Source organism: Ceratotherium simum, chromosome 1, assembly GCF_057802395.1.
Source record: "Ceratotherium simum simum isolate JZ-2026a chromosome 1, ASM5780239v1, whole genome shotgun sequence".
Classification (NCBI taxonomy): domain Eukaryota; kingdom Metazoa; phylum Chordata; class Mammalia; order Perissodactyla; family Rhinocerotidae; genus Ceratotherium; species Ceratotherium simum.
In genome coordinates, this window is record NC_141900.1 from 62,615,442 (window position 1) to 62,637,560 (window position 22,119).

The 22,119-nt window shown below is 49.8% G+C and overlaps 1 protein-coding gene across 1 annotated transcript in view; it reads left to right on the forward strand.

Moving 5' to 3' along the window:
• MINDY4 (MINDY lysine 48 deubiquitinase 4) overlaps positions 1-22,119 on the forward strand; it is a 111,972-nt gene that overhangs the window by 46,819 nt on the left and 43,034 nt on the right. The window contains exons 6-9 of the mRNA XM_004418862.3: positions 5,641-5,699; positions 11,074-11,180; positions 13,653-13,769; positions 15,093-15,181. Coding sequence (XP_004418919.2) covers positions 5,641-5,699; positions 11,074-11,180; positions 13,653-13,769; positions 15,093-15,181 — 372 coding nt within the window. The remainder of the gene's footprint in view (positions 1-5,640; positions 5,700-11,073; positions 11,181-13,652; positions 13,770-15,092; positions 15,182-22,119) is intronic.

Genomic DNA, 22,119 nt, shown 5'->3' on the forward strand with positions numbered 1-22,119 from the left:
AAGCTCACCCGAAGTTTTTTTCTCAACTTTAAAAAAGTTCTAACCTGTAGAAAGTTGAACAATTTGAACAGCTGTATAACCTTCACCTACATTCAGCAATTCTAAGATTTTATCACATTTGTTTTTTTTTGTCTCTCTTTCTTTCTCTTCTCTTCTCCCCTCCCCATATATATTATATGTATTTGTATCACACACATTTTTGATGATCTGTTGGAAAGTGCAATTCAGATATCATGGCATTCACCCCTAAATATTTTAGCTTGCATCTCCTAAGGACAAGAACACTCTCCCACATAACTGCAGTACCATTATCATACCCAAGACATTTCACATTGGTTCAATAACATCAGCTAACATAAAGCCCATAATCATTTTTCTCCCAAATGGCTCCAGAATGTTCTTTTAGGCTTTAGTTTTTTCAGTCCAGGATCCAGTCAAAGTTCAGTCATATTTCGTTGTCATGTCTCTAGTTTCTTTTAATCTCAAGCGATTTCCCCTCCTTTTTTAGTTTTTCGTGATGAGTGTAGTCTTGTTGTCTTACAGCGTGACCACATCCTAGATATGTCTGTTTCGTTACTAGGTTTACGCTAACCATTTTTTGGCAAGGACAATGCATGTGTGTGGTTGTGTACTTCCCATTACATCATATCAGGAGCACAGAATGTCAGTTTGCTTTTGGTGATGCTGAGTTGGATCCCTCTATTGAAGTGGTTTCTGCCAATCTCTCCATCATTATGAAGGTAACTTTCCTTTTTGCAATTAATATAGAATCTGTAGCTTTCAGATCATATGAATATGCTGTTCCTTAAAAACATTTCAACCAGTGGCTTTAGCATCTGTTGATGATCTTTTGCCGTATTAGGAGTTTATAAAATGGTGGTTTTCTAATTTTTATCATTTTTTTTTGCATTTATTAGTTGATAGTGTTCTATAGAGAAGAGCTTCCCATTATCTATCCCTGCCCCCTCTGTTCCTCCCTTCCTTCCTCCTCTAGTAGCCAATTCATGGATTTTTAAAAAATATGTAATATGTTATTATCTATCACCATCATTATATGCCTGTAAGTTTTTATTTCTATGACTGTATTTGCTTTTCAAAGCTGCCCATTCTTTTCTCAAGTGTCTATTTCTTTTCTTATGATTTCCATTCCTTTTTAAAAAAGTTGCTCTGCTCTCTCTAATTACAGCCTCTTTTAGATGTTGTTCTGTTATCTCAAGTTCTTGGGAGTCCTATTTGTTGTGTCAGCTGGCTTTCATTTATGGTGCATCATTTTCTCATATATTTAATAGTTTTTTGTGTTGAGCATATTTTCCAGTGGGGCTTTAAAAAAAAAATCTCTCTCTCTCCCAGGGAATTTGGTGTGACTGCTTTGTAGAAGTGCCCCTCCAGATAATTTTACATTGCTTCCATTAGATGTGCTGGGATATCACTGGCTTGGGAAAATTTTATGTTGTTTTTTTACATTCTGGATTCTTGTGCTACACACATGGGGTCAATTTGGAATCCATTCACACTGGGTTCTGAGTTTTTATCAAATAGAATGTGTAGTAAGTGATCAATATCTTTATTCTCATGGGTCACCTTTCTTTTATAATCCGTGACTAATTTAGCCAAGTATCCAGTACCAAACATAGAGGAAGGAGCATCTCCTTGTCTTTGCTTTTATGTTAAGAGCTGGTGAAATATTCTGAGTGTTGGGATGCAGAATCAGTACAGCATCTTCCAGAATAGCTTGACCTGGGCACTTCAGTCCTCTCAGAGTCCCTGCACCTGCTCATGTCCCTCGGTGAGTAGGCATGCTCAGGCTTCCCCCAAGATACAGATGAGACAGCTGATGCCCACAGAGGGTAAGTGACTTGCCCAAGGTTATGCATAGTGGGGGGAGCAGGGACAAGAACTCAGGTCTCTGAGTGCCTCCTTCCCCCAGCCAAATTCAGTCCAGGGATTGAGTCCTGGCCCCATGTCTCCCTGAACACCTGCAGTGCCCTGTCCCTTGCCTCTCCCTTGGGGGCACAAAGAGGAGCTTGAGTGGGAAGTGGAGGCCTCAGACACAGCAGACAGGCAGGCTGGATGTCTACAGCCTGACTCCCATGGATTTATTACATGCACACTTTAACGACACACGTCCCTGAGTTATCTACACAATCACATTTTGAAAAAGTATTTTGAATCCTTGATTTATCTTTTTGGCATTGCTTTTCATAACAGTTTTCACTCAAAGGCAGGAGCATGCTTTTAAACTGACCTTTTAAACTCTGTAGTGCTTTGTGCCACAAAGGGACACATGAAAGGAACAATGAGCACGTTCCCTAAGTGTGAGCATGATTGAAGTCTCCTCCACTGATGAGATCTATGGGAAACGGGCACAAAGCATCAGAGCTGGGCTCTTGCAGCTGATGGATGGCGCTCAAGGTGGAAGTCTCATGACCAGAGAGAGGGCCGGCTGTACCCTCTGCAGCGGGAACACCATACCCCCTCTTACCACGGCTCGCGGCTGCCCACGTGCCCCGTGGCTTTGCCTGTAGGAGCCCCAGGGGCCACTGGGAAGGTTTGGACTTTGTCCCATGGTCCACAGGAAGCCATGGAGGGTCCCGGGCTGGGGAAGAAAGGTAAAATAGAAGAAAGAGCAAAATAGAGCATCTGGAGGCAGCGGCCTAGGTTTGAGTGCTGGCTCTGGCACGTCTAAGTTATGTGCCTTCGTGTGAGTCACCTAGCTTCTGTGAGGGCCAGGGCCACTCTGGCACTCGGCATGTATTTATGGAGACTGACTAGGTACTGGGCACGTGGGATATGGAGGTGACCAAGAGAATCCACAGTCCTTTGTTCCTCCTTGGTTGTTTCTCTCACCATGTGTATTAGTTTCCCATGTCTGCTATAACCAATTACCACAACTTAATGGCTTAAAACAGCATGAATTTATCTCAGTGTTCTAGAGGACCGAAGTCTGATATCAGTTCCCCTGGGCTGAAGTCAAGATGTTAACAGGGCTGGTTCTTTCTGGAGGCTCTAGGGGAGAATCTGTTTCTTTGTTTTCCCAGCTTCTAGTGGCCACGTACATTCCTTGACTTATGGCTCCTTCCTCCATCTTCAGAGTGCATCACTCCAACCTCTGCTTCTGTCGTCATTTCACCTCTCTTCTTCTGTGTTAGATCTCCTCTGCTTCTCTCTTATGAAGATGCTTGTAATTACATTGGTTCCACCTGGATAATCCAGGATACCATCTTCCATCTCAAGATCCTTAACCCTCTGCCATCTCAAGATCCTTAACTTAATCCCAATTGCAAAGCCCGTTTTGCCATATAAGGGACCATTCACAGTTTCCAGGGCATGGGTATCTTTGGGGTCATTATTCAGCCTCCCACACCACATCATATTGCAACTTATGTCTGTTCATTTTACATGGCAGGGGCTGCCTTGAGCAGGGAGCCAGGCCTGCCAGATAACTGCCATGTGTTTGCTGGGTGAGTGAATGGAGAAATGAATGAATGCGTGCTTTGGAGTTGAGAAGGAGGTGACATCCCAACAGGGCTCTAGACGGTTGGTATGAGTTTGCCAAAAACTATCCTAGCCGAACTGAATAGCTTAGGGGAGAGGTGTAGAGGCATAGCCTGAGCAGTTCAGCATGGAGGAGATGTAGGCAGAGTATGAGGGTACAGAGGGAGATGAGGCTGGGGCGGTAGACAGCCACATCATAGACAGCTCATAGGGCACCCTAATGGGCCTGGATTTTATTTTATAAGGAAGCAGTATATGTGGTGGTTGCTGCCGTTATCTTTGGAGTCATTGCCTAGGTTCAGATCCCTGTGCTGCCACTTACTTGCTGTGTAACTCTGGGAAATTTACTGGGCCTCTCTGAGACTCAGTGCAGTAACTACTTCATACGGCTGTTCTGAGAAGCAGATGACTCTTGGTACTTGCAAAGTACTCAGCACAGTGCCTGAGTCAGAAAGGATTTGCTGTTATTATTGCTGTCATTTTTATGAATATGATTGTTGTTGGTGGTGATGATGATGATGATGATGGGCAACTTTGAAGAATTTCAGCCAGGCTGTGGCATGGTCAGATTTGCGTTTTAGAAAGATGCCTTTGACACCCATGTGAAGATGTGGGGGGCTGGCTTGGGGTGGGGCATCACACTGGGGGTCAGGAAACCAGTTAGGAGGCTGTTGCAATGATCTGGGTGAGAGATGAAGAGGCAGAGAGCAGAGATGGGGACGAGAGAGACGATTGCCCTCGGGATGTTCCAGAGATGTCTTTGCCCCTGCTGTTCCCTGCTTGCAATGGTTCAAGGTGGATTTTAGAGGCCATCTAGCACCCATGCCTCGGTCCTCGCTTTTCAGACAGGGACACTGAGGCACAGCCAGGGGAAGGCACCTTGCCTTAGTTTCTGGATGAAGTAGTGGCAGAAGGGACAGATAGAGAGATGGGACTCAGGTCCTCAGCCTTTAGTGGCAGAGCTGGTGGGGGCGGGAGAGGTATGGCTGGCCAGGCTTCTGATGAAAGTGCGTTCCTCACTGCTGGGGCTGGGGAGGCATGGCTCGGACACGGTCTCTGCGTGGCCTCCCCCTTTCACAACCTTCTGCTGCCCTTCCACACCTTAGCTCCTCTTTCCAGCTCCTTCTTTCACCATTCCCCACAAGAACACTTGCAGAATCCTGGTAGCATAGGGGCATAGCAATTTTGCAGTTTTGCATTGAAGAAAATGGGCTTGACTGAGTGTAGGAGGACAAGGGGAGGATTAGGGCTGCCTGGGAGGGCGGAGGAGCTCTGTGTTCCAGTGCCAGAGAAAGAAACCCGGGGTCCAAAGCAGTACGTGCGTGCTCGCGGATTCGGTACTGCGTGTCCTCCGTGGTCTTCCACTCACGCCCCTTCATACATCTTCAGGAGGAAGCCAATTCAATAGCACGGACCATGGCAAGATTACGATTGTTACTTCAATCATATCTTACCCTGCAAGGATCTTGGAGGAAAATATATTTCAATGCCATGTTCAAAAGAGCTGTCATTTTTTAATATAGTAAATGGGTGTTCAGAGAGTGATGTAATATTGTTATTTTTAATACATTCTTTTTAAAAAATGATTTTACTTTAGCTTTATGCATGCTGGAGGAAACAAAAAAACCTAAAGAGAGCTAAAATACAGGTAGATCATTTTAAGAAAGTTCTGCTTGCACATACTTGAATTTACAAATCAGAATCACGGGACAATTTTTCAGACAATAGGAGGATACAGGACAGGTTCTTTGGTGCATTTTAGAAGTTTCTTATGAATAGCTGCTGATAGCTTTACAAGAAAGCTGGGAGAAAGGAAACAAAAAAAAGTAGAGAGAGATGAGATGAAAAAATCTGTGCAGTGATTACAAGGACTTGATTTATTTGTGTGTCTGTGTGTGTCTGTTTGTCTGTGTCTGTGAGAACACAGAACTGAAAGGCACCTTGGAGGCCATGTGTTCCCATCTAGGATGGAACCTCTTGGTGGCTCAGCGAGGGAGCTGGTGCAAGGCCCACACAGAGTGGCAGGGCCAGGGCTAGAGGGAACCCGTCTCCTGAACCCCTAGCCAGTACTCCTGCCACTCTTCTCTGCCGTTTGTATTGCTCTGTCATTCTCCCCTGGTACACTGACATTCTCTTTTTTTCTAGGAAAAATCAGCTGCCCGTGTCCCACAAGGCCGATGATGAGCTGGCTGTCCTGCAGCTCGGTAGGTTTCGCTGGTGCCTCTCTGCTGTGCCCATCAGGGTCCAGGGGGCTTCATTTGCTCCATCTGGGAGGTAGTGAGTAGTGGCGGGGCTCTCTACTGGCTGGGGTGGGGGCTCCTTTCTTCCCACCTGACCTCAGGAAGGAAAGCCTGGCCTGGTGAGTAGAGCAGGCTTCTCTCTTTTTGGTTGATGTCTTCTTCCACTCCCTGTCTTTCTCTCCTGGAGAAATCCTTATAAGAAGTCTGGGTGTTTCTGGATCCACACTGGGGGGCCAGAGGAGCCTTTTTTGCATTTGGAGGTTCTTTTAGGGTCATTGAGAACCTATAAAGGTCTCCAGAAGACAGTTCTTAGTCAAAATAATAATACAGCTCTGCCTGGGGAAATCCATCCTTTTCAGAAATTTATCAACATAATATTGAGGTATAAAATACAAACAGTGAGGGGCCGGCCCTGTGGCGTAGTGGTTAAGTGCATGTGCTCCGCTGCTGGCGGCCCAGGTTTGGATCCTGGGCACGTACCTAAGCACTGCTTGTCAGGCCATGCTGTGGCGGCTTCCCATATAAAGTGGAGGAAGATTGGCACGGATGTTAGCTCAGGGCCAGTCTTCCTCAGCAAAAAGAGGAGGATTGGCATGGATGTTAGCTCAGGGCTGATCTTCCTCACACACATGCACTCACAAATACAAACAGCGAAGTGCATCAGTGCACGGTCCTTTAGCGTGCAGCTCGATGCGACTTCACCCATGTTTACTTCTGTGTGACTACTCTCCAAGATCAAGGTAGAGAACCGTCCACCCACTCTGTAGTTTTGAAGCAATCTTTCTTTATGTCTTTTTGTAATCCTCTACTCCCCAAAGACTGACGCGTTTGCAGGGCTTGGCAAAAGAAACAGTAGAATAGAGGATGACGAACCAACGACCAGACATGAAGGGATGAGGCCTGAGCGCCGTTAACATTTGCTCTTCTCCTGGAAGCCGACAGTTTACCTCTTGGACCATTTTGGCATCTAAGAGCTATTTGCGTACTTTTCCTCTCCTTTTAAGTACTCCCTTTCAAACTGAAGGAAGAAAGCAGCGCGCCCTTTAGAAGTTACTCGTGTGAGACATGCAGTCTGACAGTTTGCTTAGATGAAGTTGAAAGAGCAGGGGCAGGCCTTTGAATGACGAGGCAGGGTTTGTTTATTCTGCGTAGCTCGCTTCAGAGGTAACAGTTCCTCAGAGTCTGAATCATCAGACATAGCTGATGGGGATCACTGGCCTACCCAGGAAGGGGCAGATTTCTGCACATGGCCATGCAGAGTGAAGTGCAGAGCCAGGAGACGCTGGCATCTGAAGCCTCTCTGAAAAGCGCTGCACTTGAAGAGTTTTCCAGTGAAAGCCACTCCTGTCTGAACATGAGGCGAAGCAGTTTCCGGCCTTCAGAGCCCAGAAGGCTTCTGTTGGAAGGAGGGTTCTTAGCAGTTCCCTCAGAACCCAGCTGTTTGAAGCTGGGAGGCAGAGGGAGGCAGACCCCTCTTGGCTAGTTGCTCAGCTAACGATTTAGAAAAGGAGAGGAAATGAAAGAAAAGAGATCACGGAACCCAGTCACCAAGAGAACGGGAAAGAGAAGTTTTGGTGTTGGGGGCAGAAACAAGGAATAAAATTCTGTTAGAGGAACGGCATTCCCTTCCCCACCCCAATTCATTTTCTTTTGATTCAGTTCAGCAAACTTTTGTTAGCAGTTACCTGCCAGGGCATATATAAGACTATTGAAAGCAGATTGAGGTGAATAAAAAGTGGCCTTGTCTTCTTGGAGGGCAGGGTTTGGTGGGACAAAGGAGGAGAGGTGTCCTGTGATAGCAACACATAGAGCAAATGATCAGCACTGCTGATCCTCACTGCTTCAAGAGACGTGTAAGCCAAGTTCTGTGGTGGGTTCTGGAACTTTCCATGGTGAGGTGGTATTTAGACTGGGCATTGAAGGATGGGCAAGATCTTACCAAGTAGAGATGTGAGAGGAAGCGCATGGCCAAGGCCTGGAGTATGAGAGAGAGAGATTGACTTGAGGCGACTGGCCTGTAGGGAAAGTGTGGGGTCAAAGGGAGAGGAGGCTGAGAAGGAAGTCTGTGGCAGGGCAAGGATGCTCTTGAGTGCTAAGGGTTTGACTGTAAGTCATTAGCTAGTAAGGAGCACTTGAAGATTCTCTGCTGGTGAGTCGTGTATCCAGAGCTGTGTGTTTGGGGCTCTCTCTGGATGTGTGTGGAGGGTGGATTTTAGAGGTAAGAGCCTGGACATTGGGAGACTGGTGAGGGGGTTCTTGGAATAGTCCAGAAAAGAGGTGATTGGGCCCCTGTTCTGTCTGGGGAAATCCTGTGGGTATTTCAAGACCCTGCTCAAATATTTACCTCTTATGGGAAGGTTTTCTGATCCTTTAAGGCAGAATTATTTGCCTCTTCCCCTCTGCTCTTAAAACCTTTGCACTTGTCTCTATTTTAGCGCTTATGTTATATTATTTGTTCAGGGCTCTGTCTCCCCCTCTAGGCGGTGAGGTCCTGGAAGGCAGGGGTGGCGTTTTAATCGTCTCTGGACCTCCTCTGTCCCACATAATCCTGGTACATCATGGGTGCTCAATAAACTGCTTGAAGAACAAATAGAAGAATAATGACATATTCCTGTAACAGTGGAGAGAGAAAGGGCGGGGGCAAGGTCTGAGACATTCTAGAGGCAGAATAATCTAGAGGCTGGAGCAGCGTGGTGTGTGGGAGACGGTTGAGATTTCAGCCTGGGTCCCTGGTGGAGGGCTGGGGAGATGGGGTCTGTTATCAAAACCAAAGCCTGGAGGGGTGCCTTGTGGAGATTCCTGAGTCTGGGGAGTTAGGGCGCTTCCAGGAGAAGATATCTTAAAGTCAGGGGGAAATACTGAGTAGGCATCTGGAAAAAGAGGTATGTGGGCCTCTATTATGTATTATAATATATGTTATGTATGAAAATGTATATGTTTTCTTTCAAAGGGTAAATAAAATGGTATGGGAAACAAAAATCTCTTGATTCTTTTTAACTAGACATTTGTATCAGGGCCTTAAAAATAGCATTCTCAAACGACTGGCATTTGCTGATGGTTTTGTCTGCTTGGCCAACATGTCATTCTGGAGTGCTTTGTTTTTCCCTTGCATGGCGGTCCCACCACATCTGGGCCCGAGGCCTGCTATGTGGTCCTGAACCAACTCCCACACAGGGACAACTTCCTCCTGGCAGAAGCCAAGGGAGGCTGCCTCCTCCTGGGGCTCCACCTGGTCCAGTCCCCTTCCCCTGGCCCCTAGTCTCCATACTCAAACTTGAATCATGGGCCGCAGCAGAGCACGGTTCAGCCCCGCTCCCTCCTGGACAACCTCCGACTAAACAGAAGCCTCCAAATAGGCTTCAGTACTGCCTCTTCTGTGCCTCCAGGAAACAGTCTGGCCTGAGGCATTGAAAGATGCTGTTCAGGGCCTGGTGGAATCACCCAGATTACTCTCCTCCTTGGTTTTGGGCCTCAGGTGCCTAGGGTTGAGTTAATCACACATCTCTAGTCCTCCAGTGAACATTCTCAGTATTGGTCTTTGCAAAGCCTGCCCATTGGCCTCCTTCCCTCCCTCCCTGCCTCCCCTCCTCCTCCCTCCCTCTCTTCCCTTCTCCTTCCTCCCCTCCCTCCTTATTCCTCCTTCCCGCCCTCCCTTCCCTCTTCTTCCTCCCCCTTCCCTCCCTCCTCCCTCCTCCCTCTTGCCTTTCCTTCCTAATTTCCCTTTAGCCCCACTCCCACATTCTCATGACCCTCCTCTGTGTAAGTAACCATTCTGTGTATTTAGTTGATATCTTTTTGCATGTGTATGTTCTTGCAAAATGTGTAGTGTTTTGTGTGCATGTATTTGTAATGGATGTAAATCATATCGTGTTATAGATCTCACTTGCTTTCTTACTTTCTCTACCCAGCATCATGTTTTTAAGACCCATGCATGTTGCTGGGTGAACATCTGGTCTTTATTTCAGGGTATTTTTGTAAGGCCATGGTCATAGGGTGGCTTTTTCAGAGACCCTAACTAAGAAGGGTTCTCATGTAGATTCCGGTTCTCCTTTAAATTCCAGACTTATTTTAAAATTTTTTTCCACCTAGAGGTGGAATCTGTGGCCTTTTCAGTGGACTGAGCCTCTAGGATTTTGCCTCGTGCTGTGCCTGGTCGTCCCCAGGGGAGAAAAGGAGGCTGTAGAATAAGATATAAGACGTGTCCTGGGGATGCTGGCCTTTGGACACCGTGTCCAGGAGATGTGGGGCTGGGATAGTGATATTTCTATAGTCCCCATACTCAGAATTATGGGAAAGTATGTTGATTTCTATACAGTGTGGTGTGCTTTTTAAATAATCATTTAATCTTGGGAAAATGGAGAACAAAAAAAAAAAAAGAGGCTCCACAGGCTCCCTGGAGACCAGCCTGCTCAGATTTGCCGGCATAATTGCTCTGGGTTGTTTTCACTTGGGTCCTTCATCTGACTGTTCTGGTAAATGCTGTGGCAGTGGGTGTAATGGTGAGAGGGAGCCTCGGCCAGCTGGGAAGGCATAGGCTGGTGCTGCCAAGACTCACAGTGGGACCCTCTCTGGCCCTCAGTTTCCCCAGCTGTGAGAGGACTGTATCCAGAATGTGACTTAGTGTCTCCTCTGGCTGGAGGTCTGGGTAGGTCTGGCTGGCAGGATGGCAGAGCGATTAGGAGTTGGCCTGTGTTTGTATCCTGTCTCTGCCATTTCCCATCTGCGTGACTTTAGGCCAGTCACTTAACTTCTCTAAGCCTCAGTTTCCTCATCTGTAAATGGGGGTAATAATAAGTACTCCCCAGTGGGGCTGTTATGGGATAAAACACAAATGGTTAATAAGTGAAAGCCACAATAGCAATAATCTATTATTATTATTATTTTATCAGGAATGGTGGCATTTTCTTTTCTAATTCTGCCCTCTTCACGTTTGTCCTCAGGAGGACAGACTTGCACGTCATGCCCACCTTTTGTCAGAAATGTGTCTGAGCGAGGCTTTTCTGGGCCTGACTCGATGGCTTAGGCCCTTTACACTTGTTTCACTGCATGTCCACAAGCAGAACTCTCTAGTGGACCAATAGCCAAGTCCCACCCGCCAGCATCCTTGTGGCACGGACCAGCGTGAGGTTGCGAGAAGGAGCTAGGGCTTGCTCTCTCTGCCTTTTTTCCTTCTGATAAAGGCCTGGGAGCCCCAAAGGGGTGGGGGTTGGATGGTGGGGAGCCCTTCTTTCATTCAAACCGTCTCCAAACTCATCAGAGTCCTCGGTGTTAGATGACTTCATATTCTCTTCTCTGTGTGTCGTAACAAGGAGCTCATGCGGCCGCGGCTTTCTTTCAGAGGATGTGGAAGATGAATTGGTAAGGGAAGAAGTCATCCTGTCGCCGGTCCCATCACTGCTCAAGCTGCCAATCGTGTCAAAGCCAATCGACCTCTCGTTGGCAAAGGTGGGTGTCAACGTAAAGTGTAAGTTGCTACATCTTGATTTGGATTGGTGTGGCTGAGGTGATTTTGATCTCTCTGGCCCCATCCATCTCATTATAATCGCTCAGTCATTGTTAAAATGGAAATTTGGGTGTGATGTAGAAGGAGACCTGAACTGAGAGTCAGGAAAACGGGGGCCTAGTCCTGGCAGCTCTCCTTCCCTTTCCGAGACAGAAAGTGAGGATACAACCTCCTCCCATTCCAACTTTCCAGCATCCAGTTCTTCTTTTGGCCCAGAGCTGCATCACCACGTCTGCGCTGGGAAACTCCAGAGTTCGGATGGCAAAGGGACAATTGTCCTCCTTAGGCTGGCTCTGCTCCTGCACTAGTCTCCTGAGCTGGGCTTGGGCTGGGTTGCAGTGAGGGAAGGACAGGGAGGTGTTAAAAATTCTTCAGCACTGTCTGGTTCACACCAATGGCCTCCTGGAGGGACTCACGGTTATAGGACTGAGGGAGGGTGCTGACCTCGGCAGCCTCCTCTGCAGGGAACTCCTGGATTCCTCACCATCCTCAGCTGCCAGATGGCCTCCTCTCTCCTTGTGGCCAGTGGTTCCGTGGGATGGAATGCCGCTCCTGGTGTCCTCCACTGGCTTTTCAGCCAGGGTCCAGGAGGTAAAAATAAAACTCCTGGGTACACTGCTGACCCTCTTCTCTTCCTACTTACCAAGTATTTACTCAGCACACAGATAAAAAAGTCAAAAGATTTTTCTGGAGGTTTGTCCCTCCCCATTCCTCCCCTCCCTTTCCTTTCCTTCTTTTGAAACCACAGGGGGTCAGACACGTTTAAGTACCCCCAAACCTAGGAGTAAGTGCTCTGGCTGGCTGTAGCCACAGGGCTGGGGTTCTTTGCAGTGGACACTCACATTTTGAGAAGCGTCCTTAGAGGCCCCTAAAGACCATCCAGCAGTAGCATCCCCAAAAGCAGCTGGAAAACCTGAGGCCCGCAGAGGAAAGGAGGGCCCAAAGCTCATTGACATCCTCAGCAAGTAGAACCCAGGTTTCCAGGCTCGTGACCCTGTAACCTGGAGACCATGCTGTGCCTGGCTGGGAGCTGTATCTTGTGAGTAAGAGAACAGACATGGGCTTCAGTCAGAAAACTCAAGTCCATGTAGCTCTTGGGAAACTCAGTTCACATACATGGATGATTGTAATTGGCACAAGAAGAGGAACCGAGCCCTGACAGATGCATTCACCCACCGTCTCTCCTGTGTGCCACCAGCTTACATTTGATGACACATAGACACATGCTTCTGTCACAGAGATTCTCCTAGTACTTGATGAAAAGAAAAAAAGAACTGATTCTGGAGGGAAATAATCTGAGTCTGTAGGAAAGGTCTGACTCAGAGAGGCAGTCTGAGGAGGTGGCAACAGAATCCACATGTTGGCCCTTCAGAGACTCCTGGATGTAAAATCATGGTTGAGAGAGAGGAGGTTGCTGACATGGGGAGGGGGCATCTAGGGAGAGGCTCTACCTTCCCATCCGAGGGCTGGTCAGTAGGGAGGGGTTGGCACTTTCTGGGGCTCTGGAGGGTGGGGCTTGGGTTGATAGGAGATGACCAGTGAGCTCAATGTCAGCCAAAAGTTTAGAGAAAGAGCTGTGAAAAAAACGGAGGGGCTGCCTTGAGAGGTGGTGGGAACCCCTTGACTGGGTGGTTGGGGTGTTAAGCTGATTTCACGGGGGGACCACTTGTGGGTGATGTCATGAGGAGATTCTTACATATAGTCAGGGGTTGTACTAGAGAGCAGGGTTGGCAGACTTCTGTAAACGGCCAGATAATGTATTTTGGCTCTCCGTTGCAACCATTCAACTCTGCCGTTGTCATGTAAAAGCAAACATAGACAATATGTAAACAAATGGGCATTGCTGGATTTCAATAAAACTTTATTTACAAAACAAATTGGGGGCCAGATGTGGCCTGTGGGTCATAGTTTGCTAAGCCTATCCTAGAATACCAGTTCTCAAACTTGGCTACACATTGGAATCACCTGGGGACCTTTTAAAACTACAGATACCAGAGTCTGATGCCCAGGAGTTCTGGTTTCGTTGGCCTGGTATGTGGCCTGAGCATCAGGGCTGTTAAGAGCTCCATAGGTGGTTCTAATGTGCAACCAAGAACCTCCAAGATCCCTTATAAAACTAAAATTTTATGTTTCAAAAATTTAGGTTCCTCTAAGGAGCCTAAAAAGATTTTGGCCTGAGTCAGCACAGGCTGATTTGGTTTACAGATGTTTGGGAGGTAAGACCCTCAGGCTCGATTTTTCTCTTTCCTCAAATATGAGAAGAATGGGTTTGCAAAATAAACAGAAAATAGATAACCTTGCTGGAAAACATTCTGTTGTGCTAGAATTCAAGACCAGCTCCTGTGGGAATACGTACACCGAGCAGTGTATTGTTTGCTTTTCAAACAACTAATAAAACTCTCTCGTTTTGACAGGACATAAAGACCCTTCTGTTTGGTTCCAGCTCTTGCTGTTTCAATGAAGAATGGAAACTTCAGAGTTTTTCCTTCAGTGACGTAGCCTCGTTAAAGTACGGCATTGTACAGAACAAGGCAGGTGGCTTTTACGTTTCCCAAGGGACCTTTCTGTGGAGACCCCATCACGAATAGGGGCAGGGCGTCCTCCAGTCTGGTAAATCCCCCTTGCATTACCTGGGCTATCCAGTGCTGCCAACCCCGTTGCCCAATTGTCACCCAGTGCAGGAACCTCACGTGTGGCTGGCGGAGTAAGAGTTGGGGCACACGACCCTTACTGCAAGCAGTGCGTGGTGCTGGAATCCTCTCTGAGAGGGAGCAGAAGGAGGCCCTGCCTCTGATCGGGGCCACCAGAGAGGGTCCTTAGGCTGAGCATTGAGAAATGCACTGAGTACCGAGAAATGATTTTGTAGGCAGAGCTGGAGGAAGGACACTTGAGGCAGGCGGCAGCGGGAACAAAGGGGAGGCTGTGTGAAGGTCCAGGGGCCGCAGGAAACGGCAAAGGTATCAAGTGTGAGGAGAAGAGGTGCGTAAGGAGGAGGTGTGATATAAGACAGGGAAATATAGGTAGATTGCGGCAGGATTTGAACGTGGTTTATACACATGTCCCAAGATATACACTTTAAGGGCCAGAAGATGCTCTAAATTCTGCAGCTCAACCAGGTTCACTTTTCAAACTCCACCAGCCTCCCCCTGCCCCACATTGCCCGAGGAAGAACCCTGAGACCACCAGCTTCTGTCCCTAGTGTGGCCAAGCATGTCTCTTGCACCCCCAGATCAAGGGCACCCATGGCCCGCTGCTCAGGCAGTCCTTGTACTTGTTGATGCCTACAGGAATGAGCTCCTCGAGGAGCCTTCTCACCCCAGTGTGGGAGGGGACAAAGAGATACCTAATGGGTGCTGAGGCAGACCCTAAGCTGGGCAGAAGGTTGCTCACATAAGTGGAGGCTGCCAGAGGGGCTCACTTCTAGCTGAGATGGTTAGGGAAGGCTTCCTGAAGGAGGAGGCCTTCAAGATGGGCCTTGAAGGCTGGGTAGACAGGTGACACCCTCAGCCTGTGGATGTGGAAACATTTCCCTGGTATCTGGAAACCTGTGGTGATGTCGTGGCTTCACACCTTCACACCTGACTGGTTGTGAAGAGTTGCTTTCCTCCCATCAGACATGGCAGACTCGCTCTTTCCTCCAACGATGGGCGCCCGGGCCTTCGTCACCCCCACTGTGTGACTCAGGGTCAGTGCCCCGTAGAAGTAGTTGCCACGTCAGGGACCCCTGTATGAGAGGCAGTGGCTTGGTGGGCCCCTGTGTTCTGTACCCTGTGGGCGGAGGCTGGTTCTGGAGGAACAGACAGCTCTGCCCTGGGCCAGTTCTCACTGGCACTAATGCGCATCCTCCTTTGCAGGGTGGTCCCTGTGGGGTGCTGGCAGCTGTCCAAGCCTGTGTCCTACAAAAACTCCTGTTTGAAGGAGATAGCAGAGCTGACTGCGCTTGGTAAGTTAACGCTCATTCTGGCAATCTCGTCTTTTCCCAAGGCTTCTCCGCAGTGTCCAGAAAAAACAAGCAAGGAAGTGTATGTGTTCTCTGATATTTCCCGTCTTCTGGAAAGGGAAATGGCGGCTGGCTAACAGGCCCAGTGCTGACCAGTTGAAATGACCTGTGTGAATTTGTTTCTAAAAGCAGGGAGGGTTGGTAAGTCCTGCTCCACATGGTAAGCGGCTGCTGGAAGGGCATCGAAACTAAGGCCACCCCCTCCCCAGAAGCTGAACACAACAGCTGCCCGAATCCCGTCCACACCCACGTCAACCTGCTCACCCTGTGACTGAGTCCAGGTCTCCCCTCCCTCCCCGTGTTACCTCACCTCTGCCAACAGCCATTACCACACATTCCAGCCAGCCCCACAGTGCACTGCTCCCACTCCCTTCGGCCATTTATTTTCCATCTCACACATGAAGTGTTTGCACAGGGGCACCTCATTCTCATTCTCACTCACTCAACAGACATTTCTGGAACATCTCTGTGCGGGCACAAGTGATACAGAGAGGAATAGATGAGTTCTCTATCCTTCACAATGCCCTGTGAGGTTGAGGGACGGATAGAAAACCGTAATCCTGCACCACGGTTGTGCTAAGATAGAAGGATTGACAGAGTGCTGGCCAGGGCCAGGCCAGCGCGGCCAGTTTCAGGAGGCGGCCTTCTTACCTTTTCCTCCCTGCCTGCCCAGTTACCAGCTTGTACCGCATCACCCTCAGAGCTACAGAACTTCTGGCACTTGTTCTTTTTCTTTTTTTTTTTTTGTGAGGAAGATCAGCCCTGAGCTAACATCTGCCAATCCTCCTCTTTTTGCTGAGGAAGATTGGCCCTGGGCCAACATCCGTGCCCATCTTTCTCCACTTTATGTGGGACACCACCACAGCATGGCCTGACAAGCGGTGCGTCGGTGCGCGCCCGGGATCCGAACCGGCAAACCCCGGGCCGCCGCAGCGGAGTGCATCCACCCAACAGCCTGCACCACTGGGCCGGCCCCTGTTCTTTTTCTTTTTTTTAGTTGAAATGTAACTTACATACAGAAAAGTGCACAACTCATGAAAGCGTACAACTCATACGTGCTCTGCTCAATGAATCATCGCAAAATCACACACCTGTGAACATGTCACCCAGGTCAAGAAAGAAAGTATTTTCGGCATCCTAGAAGAATCCTCCTGCCCAGTAGATACCTCCATTTTCCTCCCAAAAGTCGTAATTAAAACGGATTCTAAAATCACAGCTTAGTTTTGCCAGTTCTTAAACTTTAATTAAAGGGACTTGTTCTTTGACATAGGCATTTCGGCACCCTTTTTCTTTTAAGTTTAGGTGCAATAAAGACAATAAGCCCCATTCCCCGTTTGTTGGTGTTCAGATTCCTGGGAGAGACCCTGGTCCCCAGACATCCAGCCAAGCTCGGTACAAATGAAACACATTTTACCAGCTTAGTGGATTTCGTCTTAGACAAGGTCCAAGTGAAAGTAGCTTTTCACACTTGGCATTTTATAATCTGTCTAACAATATAATTTGTCTAATTACTTTACAAAGTAATAGTCGAGGTGTTTTCTCTCAAGCCAAAGATGCTAACCAGAAGCGCAGCGTAACCGTAACCAGAAGCACAGCAGTGTAACATTTCCACGGCAAGAGCTTGCCGTGTCCTTGTTCTTCTTGCTTTCCCTCTGGGTCCATCCCTAGCTGCTCCTGTCTGTGCGGGACCGTTCCCCGTGCCTGCTCTGGAAGGCCAGCCTAGCAAGGTGCTGCGAGGTTTGAGTTTACGTCATGGGCAGAGACTCTGCCTTCGACTCTCCTGGAGCACAGTGCTCCATGTTCAGGAATGCTCTTGACTAACTGGGTATAAATTGCTAAGTGAGCGACCTCTGGCTGCCCTTAAAGGGTACGGGGACTCTGAGCACACATGCACCCAGCTGCCTACCTTCCCTCCTTGCATGGAAAAGAAGCAGGCAGGAAGTACTTAGCAGGTGCTGGCAGGGAGTGAGGGGCTCAACAAGACGGCTGTGGCTTTGCCCTCATTGCACCTGGGATTGAACACGAGGGCCAGACAAATAGACAGGAGGTTAGAGGTCGTGCAGGATGCTAAGGGTTCACCAGACATGAAGAGGGTCAGGCAGGCTTCCTAGAGGAGTGGCATTTTAATCCTATTGAGATCTGGAGGATAAATAGGACTCCTGATTCCCCTTCACACACATCCCTGCACAATTTTGTTCCTCTCTCAATTGTCCCCTTCCCAGGAAATCCCTCAAACTCCTTCCTGGGCCTGCTAGGCCCTGGGTGCTGGATCCTCACTGACAGAGGCCATGGCTTCAGGGAGGCCTTACCTGACCTCCCAACTTGAGACAAACCCGGGCCTGTCTCCAAGGCCTCCCCACAGGCTGGTGCCCTTCTTCATTGACGTTGTTACCTGTCATTGTCTGCCCCCACCCCTCCCCCAAGAACAAGAGCCCCATGAGAACGGGGGCTTTCCTGGTCTGGTTCACAGCCCGTCCCTGGCATCCAGCCCAGGGCCTAGTCCACAGAAGAGGCCCTTGGAATTTTTGTGGAGTGAATGCATGGACAAATGTGTGAGTTATCCAGGATTAACAGAGGGGAGGGGAATGAATGGTATTCCAGTAAGGAGACCAGCATGTGCAGAGGCCCGAGGGCAGGGAGAGCAGGGCTGGGAGAGGAGTGCAGAGTCGCCTGAGGTGGCCAGGGTAGAGTTTGGAGGGGCAGGGTTAGACCCGAGGCCAGCAGATGGGTCAGCCAGGCTGCCCGAGGGGCCTCGGGCCCAGCCGCCTGCTCAGGTCAAGCCTTGGCCTTGGCCCTGGTGGGAGATGTCTCATAATTCATTTCAGCCCCATGCCCCTTCAGAGCTGCCTTTGAACTTGGACTTTGGACTTTTCAGGGGAAGTTGTGGATCATTTCCTAACAGTCAGGACAGGGTGTTTAAGTTGGTTCCAGGAAGGGCTGTTTCTGCCCAGGGCACAAGGCAGGCTTGGTTCCTCGTCCCCCACCCCAACACCCCCACTAAGGGATGTGAGAGCCTGGATCCCCACGCACATCCTCTGGGGAGAGCTCTGCTCTCCACACCAGAGAGGGGAGCCAGGGCTTGGTAGTCAGAAAGCCGTCCAGGTTGGGGGCTCAAGACGGGCTCTGGGTAGAGAGAAATCTGTGCCAGCTATATGGAAAGTGAGGTTCTTGCCCACCTCCCGCTGCTGGCCAGTCAGCCACGGGCCAAGCGCTGACTCAGGCCCAGTTCATATTGACAGGTGTCTGTTTAAGTACGGACTAGATGGAGAGTTCTGCCAAGACTCCGCTGGGGGGTGGGAGGGTGGGCGTGCAGGTAATGCAGCCTTGACCCCTGGGCTCCCTGTCACCTGGGACCCTGAGAGAGGAGTTGGGGTCTGCCTGGATTGAAGGCCCTTGGAGGCCAGGCTGATGGGACTGAGCTGGGTCCTGGGGGCAGTGGTGGGGTGGGCAGAGGGAGAAGAGGGGAGAAGGAGCTGTGGCTGCTGGGGGTTATGTAGGGGGATGTGCCTGGTGGGAAGGAGCCCTACTCTGGGGGGAAGGCTGCCTGGCTGGACCAGAGGAGGTCTGTGCCGAATAGCTGGGAGAGCTCGGCCTGCCAGCCAGGGCCCCATCCTCCAGGAAGCATGGAAGGATTCATGCTGCAGAAGAGAACCTTGCCTTTCTTTGGAGTCCCAAACTATGGGTGCTCCATGTAAACCGCTCTTCTCTTGTGCCCCCACCCTCCTGCTGCCCCAGGCCCTGCACACAGAGCTGCTCTCCACACAGGCTGAGCATAGTCGGCCAGCTTCCTGCTCCCATAGACCTCAGAGCAGGCCTGAGAGTGGGCATTCTTTATACCCAACTGAAAGGGAGGAGAGGAGAGCTTGGTTCAGTGACCTGGGCTCTCTCGTCTAGCCAGGACTGCTGAAAGTGCAGGAAGAGGTGGCTCTGAGGGGGACAAGCTGGGGGAGGTCCCAGTGGTGATGGGCCATGAGCAAGGGGCACCAGATGCCTCCACATCCCTCCCCTCCTGTGTCTCCTCCTCCCACTTCCCTTGCCCTGGCTTTGGGAGGCATGAGCCTGCCTCAGGGGTTGGAGGGCGATTGGGGTAGGAGGGGAGAGCCCTCCTGGGTTCAGGCTAGGACCTGGGTCCAGCAAAGGCCAGAGGAGTGAGGGCTCAGGGCCCGGGGCTGGTAGCAGAGGAGAGAGACTAGAGCAGAGTCTGGGTCACTGCTTTGCTGAGCTGAGGCCCTGCAGGTCAGAGGCCACAGAGAGTCATCTTTGCCAAGTGGGCATTGGAGCAGCCTGTAGGTGCCCCATGCTGAGGCTAGAGGTGGGGGAGTCCCTGGCTCTGTACTCTTTAGCTCGTCCCAGGGCAGGAGGTGCTGAAGAGAGCGCTGGACTGGGTCCAGAGACCTGGATTGCAGTGCTGGGGGAGCAGAACCTCACTTTATTTGTGAGTCTCTGTCCTCCTGAGTCTGACTCCATGAGGGAATGCACTCCAAGTCCTTTGTCAATCCTCAAGGGCTATGCAAGCAGGTAAGGCCATAGAAGTTGCCTGCAGTGGTACATGTGGGGAAACTGAGGCCCAGAGAGGGAAAGATGCTTGCCCAGGGTCACACCTGCATCCGTGGTAGAGCCAAGCCTGGTACGTGAAGCCCTGTTGGTCACATCGTGCTGCTGTGCTCTAGACGAGACTCTGAGCAATGGCAGAGCCAGGGAGGCTGGGAGGGCTGGTGCTGGGAGGCAGAGTGTCATGGGTTTGAAACACCCAGGTGCTGGACACCCAGACGGACTCTCAGTGACCCAAGTGTGGCTCAGTATTTTACAAAGGGCTTCTGCCAGAACCCCCCCTTTTTTTTTCTTACTTTGGAAGAAATCAATACAGAAGAGTACAGACAGTAACACAGCAAACACCTGGGGACCCACTGCCTCCTGTGAGCCAAGGGGACATTACCACCTCTGCAAGACTGCTCATTGGCCAGCTCCTCTGGTTCATCCATTTATTGATACAACTTTGATATTGATTGACGGGTCATTGATGTTCCTGACGGGTCATTGATGTTCCTGCGTGGGCTGTGTGTGCTGAGCTGGGTTTGAGGCTCAGTACTGCCTTTTGACTCTGAAATTCTAGGATTTCAGAATTGATCCAGCTTAACAACAACAACAAAAAGGTAGGCAGCCTACTGTTCTCTTCAGGAACACCGTGATGGCCTGGCATGCCACATATCGGCGGCTGTCACACTCCGGGCCCTTGTGGGACTCCAGGCCCGGTGGGCCTTCTTGCATTGGGTCTGCAGGCCTGGGCAGTGGGGGCCCCCCTCCTCACTCTCCCCTCCCAACCAATGGGTAAATGGTTCTGTGAGAGCAGCACGGAAGATGTTACGCGCCCTCCAGGGAAGTCATGCTGAAATAAAAGCTTCTTGGCACGGGTGGTGTTTTCTTTGCAGGACTGTCTGGCTTCATTAAGACTCTTTCCATCAGGCCGGCAGCCGGCCTCTCCTCATCAGGGAGGACAGAGCTGGGCGGGAGGACTCAGTGATTTTCCACTTGAGGCTCAGCTCGTGGGAAGAGAAGATGAACTTCATTCCCCTGCAGGCCTGTAACGAGCCATAGACAAGGGGGTTTTCTTCCCATCTCCATTTCCCTTCTGAAATTGGGGAATTTGAGGCCCAGAGAAGGAGAGGCACTTGCCCAAGGTTTCTCTGGACAATAGTAACAGAGCCAGGCTTGGAACTCAGGTCCAGTGGGCCCCAGGCCAGCTTTCTGTCCACTCTCTGGCGGCTTTTCACCCTGAGAGGGAGCAGACGGGATGGACTAACTGACCTCCATTCATTGGCCAGTTTTCCTCTGAATTTTCTATAGATGCAGACTAGTGGGCATGTCAGAGTGGACAGGTGAGGCAGTTTTGAGATAATTAGGGTAGAAACATCTCTTTAACTTGAACGACTTGTGTAATTTAGGCAAACACAGGATGTATTACTCCTCCACGGCCACGACCATTCCTAGACAAATGTCTTCATCCTGCACTTCTCCTGGGAGGAACTAGACTGCTACAGAAACTTCTCCCAGTTTAAGAGCCTGGCCAGGTGCTAGATTCATGGTAGGAGTTTGATAAATGTGGGTCTGACTGATCAAGGTGATGCAGGACTATCCTGGTCACCGAGGTGTCGCTAGTGAAGGCAGACACTGCGTTAGTTATCTGGCGAAGCTGGAGTCTGGGTGATTCACATAACGCCCTTCCTCTTGTCATCTGCCCGCACGCTCAGCCCTGTCTACGGGGGCCGGTTAGATGGCAGAATGACAGGATTGGAATGGTGCTGAGGGCATCTGGCCCAGTGCCTGTGTTTACAGGTGGGGGGCGAAGGCCAGCAAGGACAAGGGGCTTCCCCAGGCCTGTGAGCCAGGAATTGAACCCAGGCCTGACCACTGCACTTTCCCCAACTCTACTGTGTTTTCTGGAAAGCTGTGTCTCAAAAGAGCAAGTGGAGAAGGCCCAGGGAAGGGTGGAGAGACTGAAAGAGTTACTAAATGGAAGCCAATGAAAAGAATGAGGACTATGGACCTGGGCTGTGGACCTTACACACCTCATCGTGGTTTGTGTAGAAACCCAGAAGTACAGGGGTCTGTAGTAGAGCCTGTGGGATCAGGAAGACAGGTCCCTTGAGAGTGTTGTGTGATGCTGGAAAGACAAGTTTGAAGGCAAAGGGATGCTGGTTCCTAAAGCCAAGAGCTCCAGACGGTTCCACCTCCCAAGTTCTCCCTCCTCCCTCCCTTTTACTTTTTCCAATTTTTACTAACTGTGTGACCTTGGGTGAATCATTTAGTGTCTGTGCCTCAGTTTCCCCATTTTAAAAAGGGGACAATAATAGTACCTCCTTCATAGGGTGGTTTTAATGATT